This window comes from Rhinolophus sinicus, chromosome 15 (assembly GCF_057876585.1).
Source record: "Rhinolophus sinicus isolate RSI-liver-muscle chromosome 15, RSI-T2T, whole genome shotgun sequence".
Lineage (NCBI taxonomy): Eukaryota > Metazoa > Chordata > Mammalia > Chiroptera > Rhinolophidae > Rhinolophus > Rhinolophus sinicus.
In genome coordinates, this window is record NC_142515.1 from 90,498,921 (window position 1) to 90,520,904 (window position 21,984).

The 21,984-nt window shown below is 36.4% G+C and overlaps 1 protein-coding gene and 1 non-coding gene across 3 annotated transcripts in view; one reads left to right on the plus strand and one right to left on the minus strand.

Moving 5' to 3' along the window:
* The window catches only part of PIWIL2 (piwi like RNA-mediated gene silencing 2), a 68,994-nt gene that overhangs the window by 6,558 nt on the left and 40,452 nt on the right, over nt 1-21,984 (plus strand). For both annotated transcript variants that reach the window (XM_019714439.3, XM_074338244.2), the window contains exons 7-9: nt 277-401; nt 1,254-1,334; nt 1,687-1,800. In XM_019714439.3, coding sequence (XP_019569998.3) covers nt 277-401; nt 1,254-1,334; nt 1,687-1,800 — 320 coding nt within the window. The remainder of the gene's footprint in view (nt 1-276; nt 402-1,253; nt 1,335-1,686; nt 1,801-21,984) is intronic.
* LOC141572986 (small nucleolar RNA U13) lies at nt 9,512-9,615 on the minus strand. Its single transcript, XR_012498574.2, has one exon. It is a non-coding gene; the product is annotated as a small nucleolar RNA U13 (small nucleolar RNA).

Consider the following 21,984-nt stretch of genomic DNA (forward strand, 5'->3'; position numbering starts at 1 on the left):
TGGAAGCCTTTGACCTCCAACAGTGACAAAGAATGGTTTAAGATTTCAAATTCAAAGGGATCTATTGCTAGTTCTCCATTGGGTTTCTTTTACCAAATCCTATCTGACATCCTGGTTGTCTTGCTGTGATTTTGTGCAGTGTGGGCAGCAAAGTGAAGCAGAAGTAGAACACATGTTTAGGATATTTTTAGTGTGTTCCAGGGCACAGTTGGATTAGATGAGGGCTTGGTTGTCTTGTCATTTTTGTTTTTTAATTTGCATGTATTTATTTGTTAGGTTCTCGAGTTAAAAAGTCGAAGGAAAACTGATGGTGCCGAGATCAGCGTTAAGATTCAGTTGACCAAGATCCTGGAACCCTGTTCTGACTTGTGCATTCCCTTCTACAATGTTGTTTTCCGTCGGTGAGAAAACAGCTGACGTCTTATATTCTTTAACCTTAGTTTTGTATTTGAAACAGTGCTCTTCGAGAAACTTGCCTGGCACTGCACTACAGTGTGGATATAGATGAGTTTGGAAACATTTAATAAATAAATGGGTGATACTGAGCTAACTTACTCAAAAGTTATCTCAAGAGGTTGGCCAGATTTGGATAAGTGAAAGTAGGTCTGAGGTAGTTGGATGGGGGATGGGTTCTTTTGGGTTCATTCAGGAACTTGAAAAGCAGATGTTTACAGTGCACATTTAATGGTGTTGGTCATGGGGCTACTTGAAGAGGTAATGTGTAAAAATTTTTGCTGGAAGAGTTTTTCCCCACTCGCTTGACTTTTTGGATATAGCCTGGTCGTAATTTTTAAACATTTTTTAGACTCCCTCATTTTCATAATGTTATTCCCAAACCACCTGTTTTTAATGAAGTTAGAACCTAATTTCTATGTAATAACTGAACTGCCTGGAGCAAACATAACTTCTTATGCCAGACTGATAGTCACAAACTTAGAAATTAACACTTTTGCATTCTTTTTAGTTAATGGTGAAAGTAATATAAATCGAGCCTGGAAAATAAACTTTTGATTTTTGATTACCTAGTAAGTAGGAAAAGCTACAGTAAGTTGCATGTACCCCAAGATAAATGCTGTGGTAAATTTTCTTTTTCTTTTGGCAACAGTGTTCTCATGATAAAAGCTATATTGTACAAAGAGCACTGATGTTTGTGACCCTTTCGGCTTCCAAAGGAAATTTAGCTAGGAGTAATGGAACTGATTTATTTTTTTTTGTCTTCGACTAGAAAATCCATTCTTGCTCTTTTTTTTCAGGGTAATGAAACTTATAGATATGAAGCTTGTGGGGAGAAACTTCTATGACCCAACAAATGCTATGGTACTGCAGCAACACAGGTCAGTTGTGTTTTCCTCTTCCTCACTTTAGAATATTCTGGGCAGAAATTTTTCATTGCAATCACCATATTTAGGACAAAAATCTCAGCAGTATTTTATGATAGTGAATGCAATTTATCAGTTAAATTTCTTCCATAGTTTAATATTTTAATAAGTTCACAATGATGTTAATTTAATTGAATTTGTTTCCTGGCACTTTCTCATTATTGCTAGGGAGGGGCAGCATGTGCTCAAAGTGTGGTTTCAGATGGGAGTTAACACTTAAGAGGGAGTTAACACTTAAGTTAACAGTTAAGAGGCAATGTCTGTAGTTCTTTCAGAACCCTAAAGTAAAGCCCAGCTATCTCTTCAGATTGCAGATCTGGCCAGGCTATGCAGTCAGCATCCGGAGGACAGATGGTGGTCTCTTCCTGCTAGCTGATGTCTCCCATAAGGTCATTCGAAATGATTCTGTGCTGGACGTCATGTGAGTGAATGGTGGGGTCTGCCTTTAACAAGCTAACAGTTTTCTGAAAAGCTCAGTAATAGCTGATAATAAATACAGATTAACTATTGTTCTGTTTGGTTTTTAAATTGTAGTACAAATGAAGAGTGCCAAACGGTTGTCCTCCGTTCCCTAAGTTCTGCCAAGGCAGGAGTCTGCGTATAGAGACCTGCTGTGCTTTACTGAGGAGGAATTGTATTTAAGTCTCTGGTTAAGAAGACTTAGTTTAATGTACACAGACCCTGAATTTGTGTTAAATGTGTTACCATAACAAATATTTACTGTAGTAAGGATAGATGTGTATAATTTGTAATGGCTACATGAAATGCATCTGATTAATTTTTTAGGCTATATACTTAGAAGTGGAATTACTTAATGAAAGGGCTGAAGATTTTAAAGACTTTAAATATTTAATATAATAAGATACTTAAATATTATCGACAAATTATCCTCTGGAAGTTTATTCAGTTTATTTTCCCATGAGCTATGTACAACTACTGGGTGTTATTAGGTTTATAAATCTTTGCTTGTCTGATAAATTCATTAATTCCTTCAAGTATATTTGAACTCCAGCTGTGTACCAGAGTCTTGGGACATATCAGTTAACAAAACAAAGAAAGATCCGTTTCCTTATGGAGTTTACATTGTAGTCAAGTGAGACAAACAATAAATAAAAAGCATGATAAGTAAATTGTACCGTGTACTAAAAATGGTGAGAGCTGTGAAAGAAAGAACACGTACAACACAGGGTGGGAGAGATGAGGAATACGGGGGGTGGCAGGGTGGGAGTGGAGAGCTGTCATTTTAAGTAGAGTGGTCAAGCTTATTTGAGTCAACACTTAAGAGGTGAGAGTTAGCCAGGTGAACATGTGAGTGAAAGGAGTTCTTGGCAAAGGGACAGCCAGGGTATAGGCCTTAAGACTGAAGTATGCCTGGCTCATTCAAGGAGAGGCAGGGAAGCCAGGGTGGCTAGAACAGAACGAGGTCAGAATGGTAGAAGGATGGAGCAGATGAAGGGCCTGAGCATAGGAGGTTTTGTAAGGCTACTGTCAGGATTTTAGCTTTTACTCTGAGTGAAACGGAGGCTTTGTAGCTGAGGATTGCCATGGTGTGACTTGAATGTGAGAGTATCTCTCCAGTTGCTGCTAAGAGAATAGACTAGTAGGATGGAGTGGAAGTGGGGAGACCCCCCAGGAGGCTACTGTACTTCAGTGGGGGGATGAGGAGGGCAGCAGTGGAGGTGCTGAGAAGTGGTCGGTCGGCCTCTGGATATATTTTGAAAGTAGTGCTCAGTCGGTTTCCTGATTGGATGGGGGTGTGAGAAAGAGAGAGGTTAGCTCAGGGGATGGCTCAGACTTTTTTGCGTTAATTTGTAATGATTTATTCTATCTCTCATTGATTGTGGGAGGCCGTGTCTCTTTTTCTCCCATGGTACATTCAGCCCTAGTTTATTTTTAGCAGGTATTAAGTGTTTAAGAATACCAAATAAAAATAGATGTCTTCAAATTCACTAATTCTTTCTTTATGGTTTCTGCCTTCACTTTTTTGCTTAGAAAGTTCTACTTGTTTTATATTTTCCAATGTTTTAAACCTTTTGGACATTATCTTGATGTGATGTTGGGGTCATCATGATTGTCTTGGTACTATTAGACAATTTATTGGAAAATACTTTTCTTTAGATTTAAATGATTCTAAAATACTTGGATACTTGGGTTTATTTCTGAATATTTCATTTTGATCCACTGGTTAAAAGCAATGTGATACTGTTTTAATTATTGTAATTTTATTAGGTTTTAATATTTGTCAACGAATTCTGTTTTTAGTATTTTCAATTTTCATAGTGAATACCACCCACTTTTTTGCGGGATCCATTGAGTAATTTAGTGAAAAAAAAGAAAAATCAGTTGGCATTTTGATTGGCATTGACTGAGGAGAATATTCAGTGAGTCTTTTCTATTCACAAATAGAGCATGTCTTTCCATTTATTGAAATTTCTCATTAAATTTTTATTTAGGTAAAAGTTTTAGTCGTATTTTATTGACTACGCAAAAGCTATGTATAGGTGAACCTAGGTATAAGTAGTATATACTATGATTATTTTTGTTTTCTGCTCAGTTGTATGTCTTGGATATAAAAATTATCTTTTCATTTTCTAGGTACATAGTCGTATATGTACTTACCACTGATTCTTCAAATTCTCCTCACTGTCCATTCCAGTGCTAGGTATTTTGTTAATTTCTCCCTCCCTTCCTCTCCCCCCCAAAATTACATTTCTTGCGTTGTCTAAATCAAATTAGATATAGCTTTGAGCACCCGTTCTCTAAAATAGTAAGTCCCGTGTCAGGCGTAACCCCATTGTGTCAACACGCACGGGCCTTGAGGTGTTTGTGATCCTGGGTGTTAGTCCAGCTGCAGTGGCCGAGCACGCAGGCCTGGAGAGCATGCCCGTGCTGTCAGTTGTGGGGCTCTGCGTGTCTTAGTCCTTCCTCCCTTGTACCCTCGCACTGTTACAGACTTGGGGTGCTGCTACCTCTCTTCGCCTGTGCCCTTTATATTCTGAACCACTGGAAACCACAAAAGAGCAGTTATTTTCCTGGAGGTCAGAAATGCTTGGTCTTTAGAAATGTAGCGGCTTTTATCCTTATCTGAAATGGCCCAGGAATAGTTCATATATTTCTCAAAAGATAGTGAGCCAACTAAGGTTTGCCAGATAAGGTTAAATTTCATATGTTGCTATTAAGTTCTCGGTAATTCATTTAATAACCCATTCCCCCAAAGTTCAGTATCTTGTTTGAAATCTCTTTTTTTTTTAAATTAAATTTATTGGGGTGACAATTGTTAGTCAAATTACATAGATTTCAGGTGTACAATTCTGTATTACATCATCTATAAATCCCATTGTGTGTTCATCACCCAGAATCAGTTCTCCTTCCATCACCATATATTCGATCCCCCTTACCCTCATCACCCACCCTCCACCCCCCGCCCCCCTTACCCTCTGGCAACCACTAAACTATTGTCTGTGTCTATGAGTTTCTGTTTCTCATTTGTTTGTCTTGTTCTTTTGTTGTTTTTGGTTTATATGCCACATATCAGTGAAATCACATGGTTCTCTGTTTTTTCTGTCTGACTTGTTTCGCTCAGCATTACTCTCTCAAGATCCATCCATGTTGTCACAAATGTTCCTATATCATCTTTTCTTACTGCCGAATAGTATTCCATTGTGTATATATACCACAACTTCTTTATCCATTCATCTATCGAAGGACATTTTGGTTGTTTCCATGTCTTGGCCACCGTAAACAAAGCTGCAATGAACATTGGAGCACACGTGTCTTTATGGATAAATGTTTTCAGGTTTTTTGGGTAGATACCCAGGAGAGGGATTGCTGGGTCATATGGCAATTCTATTCGTAATTTTTTGAGGAACCTCCACACTGCCTTCCATAACGGCTGCACCAGTCTGCATTCCCACCAACAGTGTATGAGGGTTCCTTTTTCTCCACAGCCTGTCCAACATTTGTTACTATTTGTCTTGTTGATGATAGCCATTCTGACTGGGGTGAGGTGATATCTCATTGTGGTTTTGATTTGCATTTCTCTGATGATTAGTGATGTTGAGCATTTTTTCATATGTCTATTTGCCATTTGTATGTCCTCTTTGGAGAAATGGGTTGTTTGTTTTTTTGTTGTTGAGTTAAAGTATGAATCGCTTCAGTTTATACTGGGTGTTCTCCAGGCTGGCTGATAACAGTTCTCTTGGGATTCCTCTTCATTGTAGTGAGAACTTCCTTTCCTGCTTAGGGCAAATCTGTAGCACAGATCTCTGCTTCTTTCTTGGTTTACTCTCTTGTTTTGGTGTAGAGTGTACCTTCCAGTATTTTCCTGAGGAAGGCTACATTGCAGGAAATATTTTTGAGATCTCTTTATTTTACCTTCATTTGATTGGGCATAAAATTCTAGGTTGGAGATAATTTTGCCTTAGAAGTTTAAAAGCATTGTCTCAGTATCCATTTTAAAAAAATATTCTTTATTCACATTCACATATTCTTTCACAATGAGACTATTTCCTTGTTTAATTCTTTGGGTTTTGTTATAGTAATGCTCTATTTGAGTACACCTTATTTCTGGATTTTCCCACTTCTTCATCCTGTGGGTGAGTAAACAACCATTTCCTATACCATCATTCCATCTTTTTAACCTTATTTATACCTTTTGGACAAGCCCAAAACTTGATTTTGATATTGCTTCATCCCTTCTTTTTTTGTCCATATTTCCCCCCCCCCAATGTCATCTAGTTGTTAAATGCTGTATAGGTAATAGTAATTTTAAAAATTACTGTTTATGGTTTAGTAATATATTTTAATACTGTTAAGGCAAATCCTTCCTCCTTGTTTTTTTCTTTTTTTTTTTTTTTTTTTTTTTTTTATTGGGGAACAGTGTGTTTCTCCAGGGCCCATCAGTTCCAAGTCATTGTTTCAATCTAGTTGTGGAGGGCGCAGCTCAGCTCCAAGTCCAGTAGCTGTTTTCAATCTTTAGTTGTAGGGGGTGCAGCCCACCATCCCATGTGGGAATTGAATCGGCCACTTTGTTGTTGAGAGCCCGCGCTCTAATCAACTGAGCCATCCGGCCACCCCTCTGGCAGCTCAGTGGCAGCTCATTGTCTTCAATCTTTAGTTGTGGAGGGTGCAGCTCTTTGGCCCATGTGGGAATCGAACTGGCAACCCTGTTCTTCAGAGCTCGCGTTCTAACCAACTGAGCCATCCAGCCACTCCTGCAGGAGCTTTTTAATTTGATACAGTCCCACTTGTTTATTTTTGCCTTCTGGTGTCTATGGATGTCACTTCTGAGTTGAGATTAAAGAAAAAAATTATAGCTATGTCAGGAGTTCTCTCTTACTGTCTCTTGGGTCACTCCCCCTGGGGGAAGCCAGCTGCCATGTTGTGGAGCAGCCCATTGAATGAGGTTAAAACCAGGTTACCCTTCAGTCGAGCTTTGAGATATCTGCAGCCCTGGCTGACACCTTGCTTGTAGCCTAGTGAGAGACCCTGAACCAGAGGCACCCAACTAAGCCACACTCGAATTCCTGACCCACAGTAACTGTGGGATAATAAATATGAGGTGTGATCAACAAATACAGTGAATGTTTAAATTTAAAAAATTTATTACAGTAATAGATACATTGCCATTAATCCCCCTCAAAGTACTCTCCCTCCCTTGCAATACACTTATTCCATCATTCTTACCGCTTTCTGAAGCAGTTCTGGAAGTTGTCTTTCGTGAGTGTCGTTAGTTGTGCTGTCATGGCTGCCTCGAAGTCCTGAATCATTTTGAGTTTGGGGAAGAGCCAGAAGTCTCACGGTGCCAGATCCGGTGAATAAGGTGGATGAGGACACACTGTACTGTTTTTATTTGACAGAAATTGCTGTATGAGAAGTGATGTGTGACATGGAACCTTTCCATTGTGATAAAAAACTACAATGAATGCTGTTGCTGAGTACCATCAAACGGAAAGGCAGGGACAGTATGGGAAGTGGCGCATCGAACCTTAGTAACAGTGTGTGACAAGTTTCTGTGTGTTCAGTGCAGTCAGGTGTGAGCTACGGTTGAGAGATGGTGTGTTTTAAAGTGTGTCGTAAATCATCCTCCATCATGAGAATGCTCCGTGTCACTCATGGCTTCTGGTATATGGCAATTTCTGTCAAAAACATTACGGTGTGTCCTCATCCACCTTATTCACTGGATCTGGCAGCGTGTGACTTCTGGCTCTTCCCCAAAGTCAAAATGATTCAGGACATCGAAGCAGCCACGACAGCACAACTAGAGACACTCATGAAAGAGGACTTTCATATTTTGAGGGGGGTTAATGGCAATGGGTCTTTAACTGTAATACATTTTTTTAAATTTAAATATTCACTGTATTGTTTGATGATACCTCGTACGCATGGTGATTCTTTTTTACAGCTTTATTGAGATACAGTTCACACCCTGTACACTTCATCCATCTTAAGTGTGGCTTAATATACAGGTATTCTCAGAGTTGTACATTTATCACTACCGTCAATTTTAGAACGTTTTCATCATCTCATAAAGAAACTCTGCACCCCTTAGATATCACTTCCCAATTTCCTCATCCTTCCCCACTCCTAGGCAATCACTAATATACTTTCATTATCTATAGATTGGCCTATTCTAAACTTTTCATATAAATAGAATAATGTAATATATGTATAAATTTTTCACTTGGCATGTTTTCAGGGTTCATCCATGGTTGCAACAATTATCAGTACTCCATTTTTTTTAATGCCTAAACGATATTCCACTGAATGGTTATATCTTATTTTGTTTATCTATTCATCAGTTAATGAATGTTTGGGTTGTTTTTTGCTATTGTGAATAATTTTAATTACTGTGAACATTTATGTACAAGTTTTTGTGTGGACACATTTAATTTCTCTTGAGTATATACCTAGGAGTGGAATTGCTGGATCATATTGTAGCTTTATGTTTAGCCATTTGAGAAACTGCCATCCTGCTTTACAAAGAGGCTGTACCATTTCACATTCCCACCAGCAGTGTGTGAGGTTTCTGATTGGTCCACATCTTCACCAACACTTGTTATTATCTGTGTTTATGATTCTAGCTATCTTAAGTGGGTGGGAAGTAGTGTGATTTTTATTTGCATTTCCCTAATAATAGTTAATGATGTTGAAAATATTTTTATGTGCTTATTGGCCATTTGTATATCTTTAAGAAATTTCTATTTAGATCCTTTGTCTGCTTTTAAAATTGGGTCATTTGTCTTTTTATTATTGACTTGCATTTCAAGGTACAGGTCTCTTATCAGATATATGATTTGGAAATTTTCTCTCTGTGTGTTTTCTTTACTTTCTCAATGGTGTCCTTTGCAACACAAAAGTTTTTAATTGTGATGAAGTTATTTTATCTGTTTTTTTCTTTCATTGCTTATACTCTTGTAAAAATCCTTTGCAAATTCTTATGTCATAAAGGTTTACCCCCATGTTTTTTTGTAAGAGTTTTATAGTTTTAGCTCCTACATTTAGGTTTTTGATCCATTTTGAATTAATTTTTGTGTGTTATTTGAGGGAACAGTGCAACTTCATTCTTTTGCATGTGGACATCCTTGTCCTGTTATCTTAGCACCTTTATTGAAAAGAGTGTTCCTTCCCCATTGAGTGATCTTGGCACCCTTTTTGAAAATCAGTTGATCATCGACACATGGGTTTATTTCAGGACCCTCAATTCTGTTTTGTTGATCTATGAGACGATCCTTAAGCCAGTGCTACACTGTCTTGTTACTGTTGTTTTGTATCTGAGTTTCGAAGTTGAAAAATATGACCCTTCCAACGTTGTTTTCTTTTTCAAGATTGCTTTGGCAAGTCTAGATCCCTTGCAACTCCATATGAATTTTAGAATCAGCTTGTCAGTTTCTACCAAGAAGCCAGTTGGGATTCTGAGAAACTGAAATCTGTAGGTTAATTTGAAGAGTATTGCTATCTTAACAATATTGTCTTATGATCTGTGAACACAGATTTTTTTCTATTGTTTAGATCTTTAATTTCTTTCAACAATGTTTTATAGATTTCAGAGTATGAGTTTTACATTTATTCCTAAATGTTTTATTCTTTTTGATGCTTTTGTGAATGGAATTTTTTTTTTTTTTTTTTTTTAATATCAGACGGGTAATGTGCCGATGTCGTAACAAGGTTTGTGGGAGGCACACCTCACACAAAAGCGTGAACACCCAATCATCACACTTATGAACTATAAAAGAATCTGTGAATGGAATTTTTTTACACTTGATTTTTGGATTGTTCGTTGCAAGTATATAGAAATACAATTGATTTTTGTGTATTGATCTTGTATCCTGAAACCCCTGGGAACTCATTTATTAGTTCTAATTTTTTTTCCATGGATTTCTTGGGATTTTCTTTATAGAAGATCATATCATCTGCAAATAGAGATACTTTTACTTGTTCCTTTCCAATCTAGATGTCTTTTATTTCTCTTTCTTGTGAACGTCCTGCTAGGACCTCAAGTAAAATGCTGAAAAGGATGTCCTTTCCTTATCTTAGGGGGAGAGTATCCAGTCTTGTACCATTAAGTTCGATATTAGCTGTGGAGTTTTTGGAGAGGCTCTCGATTAGGTTGAGAAAGTTCCATTCTAAGTTTCTTGAGTGTTTTTGTCATGAAGGATATTGGGTTTTGTCGATTGCTTTTTCTGCATCTTTTGAGGTGATCATTTAAAAAAAAGCAATCTGATTTATAAATTGATTTTTGGATGTTAAATCAACCTTGCATTCCTGGTATAAATCCTATGTGCTCATGTCGTGTAATTCTTTTTATATGTTGCTGGATTTGGGTTGCTTGTATTTTGTTGAGAATTTTAATGTCTGTGTACAATAAGAGATACTCGTCCGTACTTTTCTTGTGATGCCTCTATCAGGTTTTGATATCTGCATAATTCTGACCTTATAGAAAGGGTTGAAAAGTATTTCCTCCTTCTATTTTTCAGAAGAATTTATGAAGGATTGGTATTCATTTTTTCTTGGAATGCTTGGTAGAAATTCAACATTGAAGCCATGTGGGCTTGGTTTTTTCTTGTGTGTAGTTTTAAAATGACTAATTCTAGCCCTGTACTTGTTAGAGGTTTATTCAGATTTTCTGTTTCTTCTGGGTCAGTTTTGGGAGTTTATGTCTTTTCCTGGAATTTGTCCACTTCATTTAGGTTATATAATTGGAATACTATTGTTCAAAGCGTTGCCTTATAACCTGTTTATTTCTGTAAGCCCAGTAGTGATATCCCATCTCTCATTCTTTGTTTTAGTAATCCAAGTCTCATTTTTTTCATAGGTGGTCTAATTAAAAATTTGTTGACCTTTTCAAAAAGCCAATGTTTGGTTTTATTGATTTTCTCTATTTTTCTGTCCTTTGTTTAATTAACTTCATTCTTATATTTATTATTTCCTTCTTTTTGCTTTAGGTTTGGTTTGTTCTTTTTTTCCCCAATGTCTTAAGGTGGAAGGTTAGGTGATTTATTGGAATGTTAGGTGATTTATTTCAGATATTTTAAAAAAAATTTTAATATAGGCATTTATAGCTATAAATTTCCCTGTAAATATTGCTTTAGCTGTATCCCATGTGTTTTGGTATGTTGTGTCTTTGTTTTCATCTAACCCTAAGTATTTTCTAATTTCCCTTGTGATTTTTTTTGTTTGATTCATTATTCTTTAGGAGAGTGTGTTGTTTAATTTACACATATTTGTGAGTTTCCCCAATATCTCTCTGTTACTGATTTCTAATATTATTCTGTTGTGGTCAGAAGATTTACTTTGTATTATTTCTATCACTTTATATTTATTGAGTTTTATGACTTAGCATATGCTCTATACTGGACAATGCTCCATGTGCACTTTGGGCATTGTAATTAATTTTTTTCCCCATTTACCAAGGAAAGTGTAAGAGTTAAGATTATAGTATGCCTTTATATTAGAAGCAGAAATTCTTCCAGGGAGAGGTTGAGACTTTGATATAGGCAAACCCATGACAAACAAAAAAGAGAAGCACTAAGGTCGTCTAAGTATGTGTGTTTGTGAACCATATCTCAGGTTCCAACCACAAATAGGAAGGGGTCATAAGATCAGCGACCCAACTATCATTGACCCTGGAATTTGGACTAAGTAAACAGAGTGACTTCTTTCACAAATTGACAAGGAGTGCCTCCATGTTGTTTGGCCAATTGCTTTTTTACAAATTAGTCTCTGGTCTAATGGACCTCCAACCATGATCTCTCAGGAGTGGGTTGGCTTGGTTTTGAGACTTAATCTGGCTTATGCCTACATCCATTTCCTATCGAACACTCTCTTGTGCATGTAACAGAGACAAGGAAATCCAGGACAAAACCAAACACATAAAAGAAGACTTTAGGCATATAGACACATAATCATTACAGCAAAATAAGCAAATGGAGAAGAGTCAGGTTGATGGCAGAAATATTTGCAAATGGTATTACCTTTAAAACAAAAAGCTTAAAGACCTGGGTCTAATTTTATATCCAATAATATAGTTCCAAACAGAAGAGGTCAATATTAAACCGGTAGCTAGAGCCTAATGAAACTAGTCAGACCGATGGATGTTGGGATTGACTCCCTTGGCAGCATATGTGAAGGACAAATGGAGTTCAGCACAAGAGGCCCAATGAGTGCATCTGTTGGCCTGAGACTCTGAGAATGTTGCTTAGGAAGAGTTTTCACACTTACCTTTGTGGGACCTCCAGAACAGTGAAAAGATGATGAGACCTCTATTCTGCCTCATAGAAAGAGAAAGCTGATGTACTGCTTGCTTACTACAGTGATAGACTGCTGGTCTTTTAGAGAGTATTTGAGAAGTGTGTAGTTGAGGACTGCAGACTTGCAGAGGGGTAAGTAGCCCACCATCATCTGTAGAAGCATGGTTGCTGTTCAGGAGAGACTGTTGTTGATTGATTAGCACTCAGTGGAATGCTTATTACATTAAGTCATTCCCTGATTGGCTGATTTACAGAAATAAGGGGATGACACTGGTTGGTTGGCTTGCAAAAAGTATGTTTGCTGAGGTGAGTTGGTGTAGATTGATTAAACAGGTTTAAAATTGGTTCTTATGGCTACTTGTTACTGTGACTACAGAACAATCCATCTTTTCCAAGTTTGTGGGGATTTTTTTTTATTCCCAGCAGTTGGTGAATGTTTATGTTTCAATCCAGTTTTATTGCTTAATTTATTACATATTAATCTTCAGTTCATAAATAATTTATTTTTTTAATGGTTAGCAAGTTATCCTATCCATTTTTTAATGACCCTTTTTTCCCACTAATTTGAAATACCACCAGTAATTGCTGTACACTTAATGCTAATCTGTATTTCACGCTAGTTCTGGATATTTTATTGTTCTGTTAATTTCTTTTTCTTTTTTTTTTCAGATTGGTTAAGGCACACCTGGCATACAATACATCGTACACATTTAAGATAGATAATTTGATGAGTTTTGACATATTTATATACCTGTGAAATATCGCAGTGAAGAAAATGAACATATACATTGGCCCCTTAAAATTTACTCAATGTCTCTTTGAAACATCTGTTCTTCTTCTGCCCCCCACAGGCAGCAAAAACTGATCCGCTTTCTGTCATTAGAGATTAGTTTGCATTTTCTAGAATTTTATATAAATGGAATTATAGTATATACTCACTTTTTGTTTTTCAGTCTTGCTGCTGTCAGTCAACGTGATTATTTTGAAACCATATAGTTGTTGTATTATCAAAACTTTGTTCTTTTTTTATTGCTGACTAGTGTTTCATTGCTTGACTATACCACAGGGTTTTTTGTTTGTTTGTTTTTTTATGTTTCACCTGTTATTTCCAAGCAATTCCCACTTGTTGGCTATTACATATAAAGCTGTTGTAAATATTAGTGTACTAATTAGTGGACACATAGTTTCATTTCGCTTGGTTAGTAAATACCTGAGAGTGGAAATAGCCAGCACGTCATATGGTAGGTGTATGTTTACCTTTACAAGGAACCGTTTCCAAAGTGGCTGTACCATTTTACGTTCCCACCAGCAATGTATGAGAATTCAGTTTGCTCCACCTTCTTGCCAACACTTGGTATAGTCAGTCTTTAATTTCAGAAATTCTGATCAGTATATACTGGCATCCTGTTGTGGTTTTTAATTGGTATTTTCCTAATGACTAATAATGTTGAACATCTTTTCCTGTGCTTAGTTGCCATCCATTTATCTACTTTGGTGAAGTATCTGTTCAAATCTTTTAGCTATTTTTTAGTTAGGTTGTTACTTTTTCACTTTGTTGTGCAAGAATTCTTTTAAAAATATAAATCCTTTATCAGATACATGATTTGCAAATGTTTTCTCCCGGTCTGTAGCTTGTCTTTTCATTTTTATTAATGGTGTCTTTTAAGGAGCAAACATTTTCATTTTGATGAAGTCTAATTTATCAGGTTTTTTTTTTCATGGGTTGTGTTTTGGTGTCATATCTAAAAAATTACTGCCTAACTCAAGGTCACAAAGATTTTCTATGTTTTATTTTAGGAGGTCTATAGTTTAAGCTCTTACATTTAGGTTTTTGATTCTAAATGTAAGATTTGAGTTAACTTTCGTGGGTAATATGAAGAAATGGTCTAAGTTCATTTTGTTGCATGTGAATATGCAGTTATCACAACACTATTTCTTAAAAAGGCTATCCTTTCTTACTGATTTACCTTGACACTTTTGTCAAATATGTGGGTTCGTTCGTTGTTATATAATTTGAAGCCATAAATTTCCCTCTGACCACTGTGATAGCTATAGCCCCTAATTTTTTTTTACTGGTTTTTATTTCCTTTAAATTCTAGATATTTTCTTCTCTTGTGCTTTCTTCTTTGGATTAATTTAGAATGTGCTGATTAATTTCCAAATATTTGGAGATTTCCTGATTTTTAATTTTGGTTTCTAGTCTTTTTCTAATGTGGTTAGAGAACATATTTTGTATTATTTCAGGTCTTTTGATTTTATTGAAACTTGTTTTACAGCATAGCACAGAGTCTGTCCTGGAGGAAGTTTATGTGCACTTGAGAGAGATGTGATTTCTGCTGGTGTTTGTTGGAGTGTTTTTCTATACGTCAGCTAGGTTCAGTTGGTTTAATAATTTTGTTCAAATCTTCTATAACCTTCCTAATTTTCTACTTGTTCTGTCAATTACTAAGAGAAATACTGAAAATCTAAGTATAATTGTCAAATTATTGATATCTTTCAATTCTGTCAGTTTTTCCTTCAGATACATACACATATTTACATTTATAATTGATAATCTTCCTGATCTATTAACCCTTTTGTCATTATGAAATGTGCCTTTTTGTCTCTAGTAATATTCTTGGCTTAAAGTCTATTTTGTCTGACAGTAATGTGGCCGATCCATCTTTTATATATATCCCATGTCTTTTCCCCTTAATTCCTTATTTATTGCCTTCTTCTGTGTTAAATATTTTTTAATATACCATTTCTGTTTCTCAGTTGAGTGTGTGTATGTGTGTGTTCATTCATGTGTTCGTTCTAAGGAGTTCAGTAAGCATCCTTCACATACCATAATGTACTTCAGGTTATACATACTTAATTCCAGTAAAATACAGAAATTTTGCTCCAGCATAGCTCTTTCCTCCTTTATGCTGATATGATTATGGATATAGATAAAGATTTTTCTCTATGTTATAAACCCAACAGTACAGTGTTTTAATTATAGCTTTAAACAATCTTATGATTTTTAAAGAAATGAAAGGAAGGATAATACATATATAGTCTTTTATATTTATTCATATATACGTCATTTCCAGTATTCTTCCTTCCTGTGGATCCAAGTTTCCATTTAGAATCATTTTCTTTAGCCTGAAGGATTTTATTTAGTATTTCTTACAGAGCAGGTCTTCCAGCAACAAATTCTCACATTTTTTGTTTATCTGGGAATAACTTTTTGTCACCTTCATTTGTTTTAACAACTTTAATGAGATATAATCATCTACCATACAATTCACTCATTTAAACTATATCATCAATAGCTTTTAATATATTCAGTGTTATGCATCCATCACCACAATTATAGAGCATTTCCAATACCCCAAAAAGAAACCCTACACCCCCTCAGCCATTACCCCTACTCCCTACTCTACCCTTCACCAAACTCCTGTCCCCAGTTCTAGAGTACCACTAACCTTCTATCTCTCCAGCTTTACCTGTTCTGGACATTTCATATAAAGGAAATCATATAATATGTTCTCTTTTGTGTTTGGCTTCTTCATTCTCATTTTTGAAGGATAGTTTCATTGGATATAGATTTTTTGCTTGACAGTTTTTTGTTTGTTTGTTTTTGCACTTTTAGCATGTCATTGTGCTGCCTTCTGACTTTTATTTTGTCTGTTGAGAGTAGATTGTTAACCATATTGCTTATCCTGTACATGGTGAGTCATTTTTCTCTCACTGCTATCAAGATTTTTTTTTGGCTTTGGATTTTGGCAGTTTGTCCATGGTGTCTCGGTGTGGTTCTCATTGTTTATCATACTTGGTATTCATTGAGGTTCTTGTATCTATAGGTTAATGTTTTTCATCAAGTTTGGGAAGTTTTAGACCACTGTTTCTTTTAATAATCTTTTTCTTTATTCTCCTGTCCTCCTTCTGGGACTGATTACATGTATGTTGTGACTTTTGATACTGTCTCATGGGATTTTGAGACTTCATTTGTCTTTAGTCTTTTCCCTCTTTCCTTTGGATTTGGAGACCCTCTATTGATTTATCTTTATGTCTGTGATTATTTATTCTGCCATTTCAAATCTCCTGGTAAGCTCATCTTATCAGTTTCTCATTTTGGATTTTATACTTTCCACTTCTATACTTACTATTTGTTTTGCTTTTTAATTTCCATTATTTTATTGAGATTCTCTGTTTGTTGACTCATTGTCATCATATTATCCTTTTTTTATATTTTTATTGGGGAACTGTGTGTTTTTTCAGGACCCATCAGCTCCCAATTCCAGACGTTGTTTTCAATCTGTTGTGGAGGCACAGCTCACTGGCCCATGTGGGAATCGAATCAGCGACCTTGGTGTTAGGAGCACGGCGCTCTAACCAACTGAGCCAACCGGCCGTCCATATTATCCTTTAGTTAGTTGAAGTTATTTATAATTGCTGCTTTGAATTCTTTGTGTGCAAAGTCCAACATCTGAGCCTTTCAGAATAAGTTTCTGTTGACTGCTTTTTTTCATGATTGTTGGTCAGACTTTCCTGTTTCTTTGCATATCTAATAGTTTGTAATTGAAAACTAAACATTTCAGGTAATATATTGTAGCAAGTCTGGATTCTATTTATTTCTCTTAATTTTTTAAAATTCTGATTTGTCCATTCTTAAACTGTGGACCCTATATCCTCTGGTGTGCAGCTGCTGATTTTTCTGCTCAATTTTTCTATTCTTTTCACATTTTAGCTTAGCTTCCTTGGGACCACATCTGTGCATAGCTTAGTGGTTCAGGCATTGATTTGGGTAGAGGATTGTACCTCATGGATCGGGCCCATAAGTCTTCCAGGCCTCTGCTGATGCCTCTGTATATGCGCTGAAGAACTCATTCAAAGTTACAGGTAGTTCTCACGTGTGTCTTGGCTTTCTCCTGAGTAAGTTTCCCAGTCAGCTAAGCATGTGTGGGAAACTTATCATAAGCCCTTCCATGGCTTTCTGTTTTTCAGATTCTACCTGTTAAATTTCCAGCCAGTCTGCTGCTTGCCCCGATCTGGACTACAACCTTGGGCTAGCAAAACTTTGGTTTTCCCCATTGCCATTTGTAACTGGTTTTCCATGCATTCCCATTCCTGTGCACAGATTGTATTTTCCCACTCTGGCAGGTAAAGCTAATGGTATGAGATGGGGACCACCCCAGGCAAGAAGGTCACAAATTCCTGCTATTCTTGTCAGAAGCTTTAGTAGTTGTTAAAAAATTAACACTTCTCAAGGTATTGTCTACCTTTGGTCGATTTCCAGTTACCAAAAATTGTTGTTTTGACAATTTTGTCCAGTTTTATGCTTGATTTTTGTAGAGGGGAATTGCTGATATCTCTGTACTGCTGTAAGAGAAATCCTTTTTTTGTTTAATTTAAATTTTTGTAGAGATATATTTAGCCATAAAATTCACCATTTTCAGTGCGTAATTCACTGGTTTTTAGTATATACACAATTGATTGTATGTTAAAAATGGTGAAGGCTGGGGGGCAGCTGGTTGGCTCGGTTAGAACACAGTCCTCATAACACCAAGGTCACTGGTTCAATCCCCACATGGGCCACTATGAGCTGTGCTCTCCACAACTAAATTGAAACAACTACTTGACTTGGAGCTGATGGGTCCTGGAAAAACACACTTAAAAATACATAAAAGTTTAAAAAAAAATGGTGAAGGCTAAATAAGGCCACTATCTAATACTGGAACATTTTCATCACCCTCCAAAGGAAACTCCTTACTCATGACTCATATATGTATGTATGTATGTATGTATGTATGTATGTATGTATATATTTGTTTGTTTTTTAAGATTTTATTGGGGAAGGGGAACAGGACTTTATTGGGGAACAGTGTGTACTTCTAGGCATTTTTTCCAAGTCAAGTTGTTGTCCTTTCAGTCTTAGTTGTGGAGTGCGCAGCTCAGCTCCAGGTCCAGTTGCTGTTGCTAGTTGCAGGGGCGCAGCCCACCATCCCTTGTGGGAGTCGAACCGGCAACCTTGTGGTTGAGAGGACGCATTCCAACCAACTGAGCCATCTGGGAGCTCAGCGGCAGCTCAGCTCAAGGTGCTGTGTTCAATCTTAGTTGCAGGGGGCACAGCCCACCATCCCTTGCGGGAGTCGAACCGGCAACCTTGTGGTTGAGAGCCCACTGGCCCATGCGGGAATCGAACCGTCAGCCTTCGGAGTTAGGAGCACGGAGCTCTAACCGCCTGAGCCACCGGGCCGGCCCCCTTTTTATATTTGAAATATAATTTTTTTCAGAACTTTCAGATTGAGGTCCTTTTTCATTAATTTGCTGTTATTTGAGTTCTTTTAGTTGGTTCCAACTCTTCAGCCTTTTTATTTGTTTATTTCTTTGATTATCTCTCTTCTGTAAATTATATATGTCTTTTATCTCTTGAACTTGTCCTCTGCATGTGACTGTCTTTTATTTTATTATATTCATTCCTTTCTTATTTCCTCAGAGTACTAAAACAATTTCTTAAACCCACTTTTTAATTTATAAATTTGATTTCCACGCTGAGATTTTCTGCCTCCATTATTTTTGCTAGTATTTCTAAAAGTTGGCAGTCATGCTTTATTTTTCCTTCAAGCAATTTCTATTGCTCTCAAATTGTCTTTTCATAGATTCAATAATCTTTTGAATATCATTGAAAATAAGAGTTACAGTTAAAATATTTTCTATTTTGTATATACCAACTTTTTCTTTTCTAGAATTAGAAAACCTAGTGTTGAATTTCTTTATTTTTCCCTCTCTTGTCAGAGTGTACTTATATTTTTAAATTTTTATATATGTTTTTACTTTTAAGAGAATTTAGTTAGGTGAAAAATTTAAAACATTTGGAAAAGTAGGGAGAGTGGTATAATAAACCCTCCTCATTTTATAGATTCAACTCATAAACAATCTTGTTGTGTTTTTTTTAATTAAAGTTTATTCGGGTGATAATTGTTAGTGGAAGTTACATAGATTTCAGGTGTACAATTCTGTAATACATCATCTATATATATATATCACATTGTGAACAGTCTTGTTTTATGTAGTCTACCATTTTCCCTGACCAAACTGAATTATTTTGAAACAAATCCCACATGTCTTCTTTCTTTCATCAATATTTCAGTATATATCTCCTAAATCAACTTTCATTTTAAAACATAACCATAATGTCATTATTATACCCACATTTTTAACTCCTTATGATCATTATTACATTGGTATGTCTATAGGTTCTTCCAAATTCTCTTCATAAATCAAAACCAAAGCTGGCAGATTTTAGTTTTTTGGGATCTACAATGACTTGTTTGAAGATAGTCCTTTGTGCTAAGAACTTTATGTTTTTATAACGTGGAAGACTATCCAAATAATGTTAAGTTAAAAAGCAAGTTGCAAAACAATGTATGTGGTATGATTACACATAGTTTTTGGAAATTATTAGTCACAAATTTAAGGAAAGCTGAAGGGAAGTGGGTCTCTATCAGAAAGGTATTACAGGGGGTGGCCGGTTAGCTCAGTTGGTTAGAGTGTGGTGCTAATAACCCAGGGTTGCTGGTTCAATCCCCGTATGGGCCACTGTGACCTGAACCTTCCTAAAAAAAAATGGGGGGAGTATTACAAACCATGTTCAATTTCTGAGGGTTTTTTAAAAAAGATTTTTATTAAAACATAGCTAAATACAATATTATGTTAGTTTCAGGTGTACTTCATAGTAATTCAACAGTACCCACCTACCCACCTGGCACTGTGCATTGTTATTACCACATTATTGATTATATTCTATATGCTAGAGAAGTGATCACCATGATAAGTCCAGCCATCTGACACTGTACCACGCTGTCACAATATTATTGACTATATTTCCTATGTTGTATATTACATCCCCAAGACTTATTTGTTTTATACCTGGAACTTTTAACCTCTTATTTTTCTTTAACTCCCCCCCCCATTTTTAAATTTTTCAATTAGAGTTCACATTCAGTATTATTTTATATTAGTTTCAAGTGTACAGGTTAGACATTTATATGATTTAGGAAGTGGTCCCCCTGGCTAGTACCCACCTGGCGCTATACATAGTTATTACCATGTTATTGATTATATTCCCTGTGCTTTACATCCCCATGACTGTTCTGTAACAACCAATATGTACATAATCCCTTCCCCTTTTTTACCCACCTCAACCCCCTTCCTGTCTGGCAACCATCAAAATGTTCTCTGTGTCTTGTGAGTCTGTTTCTGTTTTGTTTGTTTATTTTGTTGTTTAGATTCTGCATATGAGTGAAATCATATGATGTTTGTCTTTCGCTGTCGGACTTACTACACTCAGTACAGTACTCTCCAGGTCCATCCACGTTGTCACAGATGACAAGATTCATTCTTTTTTTATGGCTGAGTAATATTCCAGTGTATGTATGTGCCACCTCTTCTTTATCCATTCATCCATTCAAAGACTATTGTAAATAATGCTGCAATGAACATGTGGATGAGCATGTTCTCTCGAAGTAGTATTGTAGGTTTCAGCAGATAAATACTCAGAAAAGGGATTATTAGGTCCTTCTTTGTCTCTTGATATAGTCTTTGTTTTAAAGTCTATTCTGTCTGGTATAAGTATTGTTACCCCAGCTTTTTTCGGTTGTTCCATTTTCATGAAATATATTTTTCCCATCCTTTTACTTTCAGTCTGTGTGTCTTTTGATCTGAAGTGAGTCTCTTGTAGGCAGCATATGTAGGGTCTTGTTTTCTTATCCATTCAGCCCCCCTATCTTTTGATTGAAGCATTTAATCCATTTACATTGAAAGTAATTATTGATAGGTTTGTAGTTATTACCATATTATTATTCATATTTTTAGGGGTTTTTTTTCCTTAAAGAAGTCCCTCTAAGATTCCTTGGTGATGAACTCTTTTAGCTTTCTCTTATCTGTGAAGCTCTGTCTGTCCTTTGATTCTACCCAGCTTTGCTGGGTAGAGTTGTCTTGGTTGTATGTCCTCGCTTTTCATCACTTTGAATATTTCTTGCCAGTCCTTTTTGGCCTGCAAAGTTTCTGTTGAGAAATCAGCTGATAGTCTATGGGAGCTCCCTTGTAGGTAACTTTGTTGAGTCCTCCCTCTTCCCAGCATGTAGATGCAGGCGGCCACCATATCTGAGCCTCCATCAAGCTGGCTAACTCTGTTCGTTCACCACTCCCTGGTGATTCGAGACCCCACCCCATACAACTTTCAGGTACACCCAAGCCAATTCCAGTGGCTTTTTCATAGAAACCACCTGCAACTTCCTTTGATTTTATAATTATTTCAAAGTAAGAAATATTAAAAAAGATAATTTTTAATTAACGTGAAACTAAATATATTTCTCTCCTTTATCAGCCTGATCTGGTAATGTATGTTGTAAATCTCTAAGAAGGGTTTATAACATGTAGAGTGAACTCAACTTTCTTGATTATGGAACCTTCTTCCCCCCCTCTCAAGGGACCATTGTTCCTGAGAAATACACCCTGGTGACACTGGCTCACAGAAAAAAGTCCAAACTCTGATCCTTGACTTATAAGGGAATTCATATCTGGCCCCTGCCTGTCTGCAGCCTGTGCTTACCATCTTCTGTTCTTCTTTCATCTATTTGCCTCCCCCTTATAAATCCAGTTCCTGGATTGTTCCCTGCACACTTCTCATTGCCTCTGATAGAGTTACTCATGTCCCCCTGCCTCAGCTTTTCTGCCTGGCAGATTGTTCCTTCAGGTATCAGCTGCCTCTAAATTTTCTTTGACTCCCTGAGCACATTCAGACGTGCTTTTTGTGAGTTTTGTGTTGTCCTGTTCATGGCACCATTAGGTTGCCACAAGGGTATATTTATATGTAATGAGTCTTTTCA